The sequence below is a fragment of the Benincasa hispida genome, chromosome 1 (assembly GCF_009727055.1).
Source record: "Benincasa hispida cultivar B227 chromosome 1, ASM972705v1, whole genome shotgun sequence".
Lineage (NCBI taxonomy): Eukaryota > Viridiplantae > Streptophyta > Magnoliopsida > Cucurbitales > Cucurbitaceae > Benincasa > Benincasa hispida.
The window spans coordinates 45,239,776-45,249,261 of NC_052349.1; the positions used below are offsets into that span (position 1 = coordinate 45,239,776).

Consider the following 9,486-nt stretch of genomic DNA (forward strand, 5'->3'; position numbering starts at 1 on the left):
AGATATCTTCAAGTGAGAAAGAGTCTCACACACTTAAGGGGAGTCTAAGTGTTACATCACTAATATTTACATACTTAGGGGAGCCTAAACCTGGGTGAGAGAGAGTCTCACATCTAGGGAGAGCCTAGATGATTAGCTAAGTTAAGCTCTATGTATGTCGCTGTAATCATCAATATTTATAGAAGTACAACATGTAATCGCTTAACTTTTATATATTAGTGAATTATTTTTCCTAGGCACACTGTTCCCCAAACATAGGTGGTTTATCACCGATTACCTATTCCTGTTTGTTTATTCTTGATTCACTATCTGTTACTATGTTGTTGTCTCTGACTTTGCTAGGACGTCTTGCGTGACATCTGTGCCTTGTGTGAGGAGCCATACCCTAAAATTTCACATCTACTTACCCTAGACCAAACATTTCATTCGCACCCAAATGAATTATTTGATTGCTCATGCCAGTTAACATCAAGACTGCATCTTCTCTCATTGTCAGTATATTGCCGCTTGTTTGGGCCACTCCCTCGTGTAGATGTGCACATTCATTGGCGTTACAAGCTTCCACGCTGAATTCGCCAATTATGAGTTGGGCGCTTTAACCATTTAGCCATGGATGCTTAGCGGGGATCCTCATACATGGTGAATAACCAGGAGCCGACTGTTGATAGCGAAGGACGAGCGTGATGCAATCCAGTCTTGATGTGCCTCCTGAAGGAGTATTGCATGCTTCACTCTTTACCCCCGTGTTGCCCATACACACACCCTAACAATGTTGTTGCAAGGCTCTATCAACCGTGTTAATGCTTAAGAACTAAGATTCGACACTTGCCACTACATCAAGACATCAAAATTGTTAAATATCTGTAGACGTGGTCTCTTGGAAAGGTGAACTTGATTTAAATACAAATTAAATTTTTGTTTAATATTGAAAGTCATGATTTTCCAAGGCAAGCTTGATGTTTTTTTGTGCAATAACTAAGGATGAGAGAGATCTAGATCTTGAACGTCCATGGAAAAAGGTGGGCATGCTATTTTTTTGAATTTCTCCCATGCGGCGCCATGGGGTTTTCCTTGACCAGCCTGAAGTTTGGACCCAATTGTTTCCTAGATGCACCTATGAAGCTCACTAACTCAAGAGGTAGTTGTTTGTTAGAACTCACGTTTGAGAGGGGGAAGAAGAGAATACACTTGGCTTATGGAAATAATCACTTTATATCAAAGCTATATAAAAACTGCAATATAAGACTCACAGAGCAACTCTTTACAAGACCATTTTACTCTAGAGATTTACAAAGCAAAGGAGAGAATCACTTTGTGAGTAGATTTAATGTAGTGCTCCCAAACTACTACTTATATATAGGGAAGGGCATAGGAAAGTAAGGCTAAATAGTAGGAGGAGTGGCTTTAATGGGGGAGGTGGCGACCCACTACATTCATTCTTGGCTACTCCTCTCCCCATGACTAGCAATTTCCCCTATTATTTTGGGGGAGTTGCTTGGTTGTGACCCTAATTCTCCTAAAGAATCTCCACTCCTTTAACCTCAAAGAATTGCTACCTTATCTATGGATCCGCCACCATGTGTCCATCTTTGATTGGCTCCAATCGTACCACGTGTTGCCACAGACTACTTTTAGTGGACTCAAGCCTTGGAGTCGTTTAGACAACCGAGTCCGAATGGACATGGGCGCTGCCGGTGTGCACGCCTGCCCTACCATCGCCCACTGTGAGCATTGGCCCCACGTATGCCTCCCTGGTGTGCCACTCTTGTGTGCGCTTGTGCTTGCCCTCCGTGGTGTGCACTTATGCACAGGGCCTTATATGGGCCCCGAGTGCATCTAGCCATACATTCCGTCTACGTGCATTGGGGCTTAGAGGTTAGTGCGAGGTCCTTGGTGCCACCAACTAGCCCCCACATCCCTTAGTGCTCTTGTAGACGGGTCACCCATCTGTTTGACCGTTCCTTTCGGCCGAGGTGTGCACTGCCTGATCTTCTACCCGTTTGCACTCAGGTGGGTCTCTTTAGCACTGACTTGGGTTCGCCTGTGTCAAATGTTGTCAACTGTCAGCCTACTCCCGTGGCTCCCCTTGGCCACGCTCAAACCTCCATAGGTAGAAATGTCCACGGGGCGAGACGGAGCTGGGGATGTCATTCCCCATCCCCGTCCCCGCTCCCCATTTCATTTCCCATCCTCGTGAAATTTTCCACGGGGATCGAGGTAGGGAATTCGTGGGGATTGGGTTCCCCACGAGGAATTTTCCCCATTACCTTCTTTTTTTCTTGTAAAAAGTCAATTAATTTAAATCACCATGTAAGCAAAATTTAATTAAATAATTAACTTTATCACTAAATTGTTTATTATGGTTAGTTTTATATGACAATTTGAATTTAAAGATAAATTACTCAAATTTTGGCCTAAAAAAGCCAATTAAATTTTTTAGTAGAAAGAAATAAATATAAATCAAATTATTCACATATATAATCTAAATTTAAACATTCAATTAAAACATATTCATTATCTTTCCCAATAAATAATCAAATTTGAAATTTAAATGTAATATTTATATAATAATAATAATAAAATAACATTAGATAACTATATTAAATAAATATGTAGAAGCTAATCGGGGCGGGGATGGGGAACAGGACGGGCCAGGGATGGGGAATGCATTCCTCGTCCCCGTCCCCATTTAGCTCACGGGGAATTTCCCCCCACTCCCTGCCCCGTCTCCGTGGGAAAATTGGGCACCTCTATCCATAGGTGCTCACGTCGAGTTCTAGGGGTCTGACAGAAGATCCATTTTTTAGGCAAGCTCACTCTAGCCTTATATATATTTATAATAAGTTTTAAAACTTGCAAAATTATTAATTAGACAAAAGAAACCAAGATTTTTGATCAATCAACATAGTTTTTTTTTTATTTTTTATTTTTTTTAATTTTATTTTAGAAAAAAGGTTCGAAAGTAAAAATTGATAGATGAATCCGATTCAAGCTTCCTAATAACATACGGAGATCGGGTCGCAGAGTGGTCCGTCTCAGTACTTTCACTTTCTTCTTCCACCTCTGGCATTCAAGAAATCCGGTCCTAGATGAGATCTCTCAAGCCCCCCTCCTCCAACAATGGTGCCACCCGAAGGCTTACGCTTCTTCATCTTGTTTGCGCCGCTGCACTCTTCTCTTTTCTAGTTTTCGTCATTCAATCCTCTTTCTTTGCAGGTTCCTCCTCCTTCAATTCCTTATGTTTCCCTTTACCATTCATCTCCGTTGTCATCGTTTCTTAGCCTTTTTTCTGCCCCCTTTTCTTGTTATCTCAGGTTATCACCAGCCTCTTGCAGATCTTAACAGGGAGGAGGTTCGGATTTTGTCGGATTTCCAGTCCAGCGTTCAGCAATGCGTGGTTTGTATATTATGCTTACCTTTAGTTTAATTGCTTGCATTTCCTGTTCCATTCTTTGTTGCTGGACGAAGGGAAAGAATTCAGCTCATGTGATAATTTCAAATGTAGTTGATTTCTGAATCAAGTGGATTTATTGATTTCAATGCTATGGATTATGATACTGTTTGTTCCACATCCGATGCATCCTTATATTTCTAGGTCTGTAAGGAAAGTAGTATCTTCTAAGCGCTTTTGGACAATGGTTAGTTATGCCGTCTGATCTCCACTTTTGGTTACTTGAAGTCGGGCATTTGAGTTTTTTTTTTCTTCCCAATAACCCTGGGTATCATATCCTGAGAATGTCTACTGCCTTTTCAAATACTGCATCTTAGTTGGTTTAGTATTTTAAATCCATGCATTGCGTGTGCGGATTACTCTATGCAGTTTCAGTAATCTTTTGAACTTCATCTGATCATGAAATTGGGTATAGGCAAACAGAGGGCTTGGACTCACAGCACATATTATTGACCACTGCAAGTTGATTCTCAAGTTCCCAGAAGGCACAAATAGTACCTGGGTCTCTCCCTCTCTCTCTCATCTGTGTGTATCTGCGTTCACTCATTTTCTTTGTTACTGATTTGTTATGCTTTGTTCTGACAGTATAATGAGCAGTTCAAGATTTATGAACCTTTGGAATACCCGTATGATGTGTGTGAGGCAATATTATTGTGGGAACAGGTTGGTAGTAGTCATCTTCAATTTGTGCAATCTTTTAATGAGTATTCATGTCCATTCTAACGTGCATTGAGCAATACAGTATCGCAACATGACTACTGTCTTGACAAGAGAGTATTTGGAGGCACGGCCTGATGGGTGGTTTGATTATGCTGCAAAGAGGATAGCTCAATTGTAGGGTTACTCTTATCTTATTCCTTCAAGTCAATTTCTTCTGGAGGATTTTATGTGAATTAGCGGTACAATTGTTTTTGGTGGATTGTAATCTATTTATCTTTGTGTAGGGGAGCAGATAAATGTTACAATAGATCTCTTTGTGAGGAACACCTAAATTTGATCTTGCCATCAAAACCTCCTTTTCACCCCCGGCAGTTTAAAACCTGTGCAGTTGTGGGAAACTCTGGAGATCTTCTAAAAACAGAGTTTGGTGAAGAAATTGACCGTCATGATGCTGTTATACGTGATAATGAGGCACCTGTAAATGAAGTGAGCTAACTGCACTAGCCAATACATTCATTTACTTACTGCAAGAGTAATTTTCATTGTTTATTGATTTATTAAATGGCTTATTGAGATTAGCTAGAGTCTTTTACTCAGTAGATTATCCTGTAAATAGTAAATTGAAGAACTCTTGCTGTGGTCATTGGTGCCTTATGCAATTGTTTTGTCCTAAGGTGTTCTTTCATACCTACTTATAAATTTGGTATCAGTAGTTGTTTCACTTTCCATTTTCCCAAGTTATCCCCAGCCGGTTTATACATCACTAGAGACCATACTCATTAAGACATCATTGAAAAGACCAACATGTGTTCAGAAAGATTTAGTTGTGAACATGTAAATTAGTAGAAGATTTGTGGATGCAATATCGGACTTTTGCCATCTTCATTCAAAATGTGGAAAAATGGATAGCATAAGGAACTTCAATTGGCGGACTTTCTGATGCTGACAGATGAATCTGAATCCTTCTGGTCTGTAGCACCTTCCAGGGAACTCTGTAGTTTCTTGTCTTTGAACAGTGACATTGATTTATTTTACTTCTGTGATCAAGTACTCCGGAAGATATTTAGATACTCATGTTGACCCATATGATCCCATGTAGAAATATGCCAAATATGTTGGTCTGAAGAGGGATTTTCGTCTTGTTGTAAGAGGTGCTGCTCGCAATATGATTGCAATTCTAAATGGGTCTGGTAAGGTGTCTTATTTCTGTTAATTTTAGTTGGATTCTGTTTTAAGATGTCAGGTTGATAATTTTCTTTCTTCAGCTGATGAGGTACTTGTTATAAAGAGCGTGATTCACAGAGACTTTAATGCAATGATTAAGGTAAAAGCCACATCACATTCTCATGTGGCAAATTGTCTTATTACTGTACAGTAGTGCTGACAAAAGGAGAGGAAATATAAAAATAGTATGAGGTTAGGAAATGATCTAGTGTTGGAAATCGATTTTACTGAAAGGGAAAGGCTTGGCGTTGGTGATTGTTTCCCTTTCTGGATCTTTGGTAACTTTTTACCTTTTGTAAAATATTTGTGTTTTATATTGCAGCTTATTCCAAATCCAGTTTATCTCTTCCAAGGTATTGTTCTACGTAGAGGTGCCAAGGGAACTGGAATGAAGTCTATTGAATTAGCTCTTTCTATGTGTGATATTGTTGACATATATGGCTTCACGGTTGACCCTGGCTACACTGAATGGTAAGTGTAACATGCTGGTGCACTCAGTTAAATTGGCTTGTTCATTTTTCAGCTTATTTACAAATGAAAAGAGTAGTTGACTTATTTCTTGGAACTTTTATGGCTTCATTGATTACTACACGCAATTTGATGGAACTCCCTTGTATCAGTTTCTATTCATATAATATCTAGACATTCTCTCTCTACGATGTCATTGCTTGCTTGCAGGTTATCCCTTGTGTTCTCTTTCTTACCACTGACAAGTTGAAATTATCTCTGTTCCAGGACAAGGTACTTCTCCACACCCAGGAAAGGCCATAATCCACTTCAAGGAAGGGCATACTACCAGCTATTAGAGTGCCTTGGTGTAAGTTTTTCTAATTTCAAATTGGTGCAATCCATGCCTATATACTCATTTGGCTTGGGGCTTCTTAGGTTATAAGGATACACTCTCCCATGAGATCTAAGAGGAAGCAAGATTGGTCCGATGTTCCAGATCGAGAAATGATTAGGAGGGCTCACACTGCAGCCTTGAGCTTGAAGAAAAGTCAAACAGGTCAAGGCGGTGACTTGGGACAGTTTGGTAGCTGTAAAGTGTGGGGCAATGTGGACCCTGGGACCGAAGGTCCTATCTCAGGATCCCCTGATATGAGTGATACCAGGAAACATTCAAGTTATAGTAAGTGGGAACTTACACCTTTTAACAGTTTGAGAAAAGAAGCACAAGATCATTATAAGCAGATGGAAGGGGTTTCCCTGTACAAAATGGACGGTAATAAGTTGGATGATCTTGTATGTGTGAGGCATTCTTTGGATTCTATCGCGTAAACAACGGTCTCGACGATGTGATATGCACCAATACCTTCTTTCCAAATTCCAATTAGGATTCACCCGTTCCGCATATTTGAACTGGCTCTCTTTGCTATTGTATTGTGTAACACCTCAATATATATGTGCATGTTAAGAGAATGCCTTTCTAGCCAGCCACAAGCAATTGAAGCATCATAGAAACCCGAGTCCTTTCTGAGAGGTCGTCGAGACATCGTGTGCAATTGAAAAAAGATGATTTATCCTACTTGGAACTTCAGAGTTCTGTGAATTGACAAAATTACGTTGGGTTAGGATTAGGATCTTGGCAAGTAAGAAAATGGAGTCACTTTATTCTTTGGCTTTGTTTCTAAATAGGTTGTAAAGCTTGTATTTTGTCCTCTAAAAGAAAAGTGTATCGTTAGTTATTCTTACGATTATTTGTAAAGACTCTTGAGGTAAAATGTCCTTTTTCTGGTTTAGCTAATGCAATAATTAAAAAAAAAAAAATCTATTGATTTTCCTATTTTCACTAATATTATTGGATATTTACAATTTAGCCCTTGCATATATTCTCCCCCATGCTTCAAGGTCATTTCTTCCTTCTCCCTCTCTTTCCTCTTCCCTCCCTCTCTTTTCTCCTTCCAACGGTGGGAGCTACAGGTGGGAGACAGATGACATGGGGTGATCCGGCGATAGGGCGAGCACGGGATGACAAGAATGATGGTGGCAGACTCAGAGCTGATGAATGACAATGACGGATTCGAAGCAAATGAACGGCGACGATGGACTTGGAGCAAATGAACGACGACAGTTTTGGAGTAAATGAATGGCGACGGCGGACTCGATTCAATTTTTAGTTTTATTTTTTCATTTTTTTTATATATATTATGATATATATGTACTTTTTTTAGCTTCCGTAGGAAATTTGATATATATTGTGGAATATGTATTCGTTTATTTAATATAAATGAGAGTTTATTTGAAATTTGTGAAGATTTATATATTGTGTTATATTTCATTTATTGGTTTATATAAATTGGAGTATATTTGACATATTGGTTAGAATATTTTCAAATATCTAACAAAATGTTCTAAGGTATATTAACAATGAATTTAAAATAACTATTAATTTGTCAAAAAAGCCAATAAGTTATATGTGAAAACCAATGTAAATAAAAGATAAACTTTCATTAAATAATGCATTTTTTTCCAAATTGGAAAATAGAAAAATTACAATAAATGTATTTCTCTCTCCAATTGATAAACGAGAAAAATAATATTAAATGTATTTTCTCTCTCTATAATAAATGTAATTTCTCTTCTAGTCATTAATGTAGCTTCGAAAATAGGAAATATATATATAAATCAGATATAAATAAATGAAGGGTATAATTGTCCAAAATTAATCCTAAAATTCATATTTGAAAAAAATTCAAAATTTAAGACATTTATGAAACATAGGGTTTTCTTTAGGTCTTCTATGAAGAAACAAAAAAAAAAAAAAAAAATCTTGGTCATAATCAAGGTTTGAAATATCGTGGTAATGAAAATATCGAAGTCTTGATTTTTATTGATGAAAATATCAATGTCGATAAAAATTTCAGGAAACTTGATAGAAATTGATGGATATCATTATAATTAGTTAATAAAACTTTGATTGTTGCTTAATTAGACTATAATTAGCCATTTTAATCTTCATTTCTATAAAGTAAAACAATATTTAGATGTATACTGTAAATATCTCTTTTTAAGTGTTGATGCATGAAAAGAAATTGAAAAATAATTACCAAATAATGTTATATATTGGTAATTAATTACAAAATTAAAGGAGACATGAAATATTTGTATACAAAATTCAATGGAAGAAGTTTGAATGAAGTTAAAAATAAATATATGTTATTTTTCTCAAATTTGGTTTCTTGAAAATGAAAATTTTGGATGATAAAGGGAAAAAAACTCACATTAATTCTGTTATGAGGTGAAATAGTCTAAAATTTTAATGGAAAAAGTTTGAACGAAGTTAAAAATAAATGTGTTTTTTTTTTGTGACTTTTTTTCAAATTCAATCTTTTCGATAATGAAAGTTTTGGATTGAAAATAAAACTGAAAAATAAGAAAAGTTTGAAATTAGAAAAAGTAGCACATTGAAAAAGCTTAATCATTTCTTGAAAATGACATTGGCCTGTCGAACTTTACAAATGATTATAATTAATTTCAAATTTTCATTGAAATAAAAGAAAAAAAAAACGAAATTTCACCTCACCAAAATTTGGAGGTCACCAAAATTTCGAGATTTCGATCAAAATTTTTCATGATGGTTATAATCATCCAATCCAAATAATCTGATTGCATTATATTATTTTCATTTTCAATGGAGATTGGTAATCTGTCAGTGCTCGATGGCATGTAACTTAACCATTGAAATATTGCGATCTTTAAATTCAGAGGGTACTGCAAATTTTACCTTTTAATAGACTTTTGCTTTTAAGAATTATTAAAACAAATGTATAATGAATTATAAAATATATGTTTCATCCGAGATAGTTTAAACAATATATGTTTATGTCTACGTCTAGTACGAATTGATAAAATTTGAAAGAAAAGTAATATTAGAACTAGTATATTTTTGTAACTTTCGATTTTTGATTGAGTTAATCAATAGGCTATTTTCGTGATCGACTGTGATAATTTACTATTAGTGCTAAACATTTTCAACAGTTTTATCATTTAAAATAATTTTTCTTAATCTCATTGGTTAATTTTGTTAATAATTGAAGCCATGCAAAACTTTATTTCATAAAAGTCGGTGTGTTTTATTTAGTCTTTTTTAAAAAGAAAAAAAAATTAAAATTAGTGGATGATGTATCAATTCGTAAAAGATAAAGATTAAC

At 36.3% G+C, this 9,486-nt stretch overlaps 1 protein-coding gene across 1 annotated transcript; it reads left to right on the forward strand.

Annotated features, from left to right (window-relative positions):
* Window positions 1-2,990: 2,990 nt before the first annotated feature.
* On the forward strand, window positions 2,991-7,118 carry LOC120089187 (sialyltransferase-like protein 1). Its single transcript, XM_039046603.1, has 11 exons — window positions 2,991-3,216; window positions 3,315-3,397; window positions 3,867-3,953; window positions 4,037-4,114; window positions 4,194-4,285; window positions 4,396-4,597; window positions 5,211-5,301; window positions 5,377-5,435; window positions 5,658-5,806; window positions 6,071-6,152; window positions 6,221-7,118. Exons 1-11 carry the CDS (start codon window positions 3,090-3,092, stop codon window positions 6,611-6,613), a joined length of 1,443 nt encoding a protein of 480 aa, XP_038902531.1. The 5' UTR covers window positions 2,991-3,089; the 3' UTR covers window positions 6,614-7,118.
* The last annotated feature ends 2,368 nt before the right edge of the window (window positions 7,119-9,486 follow it).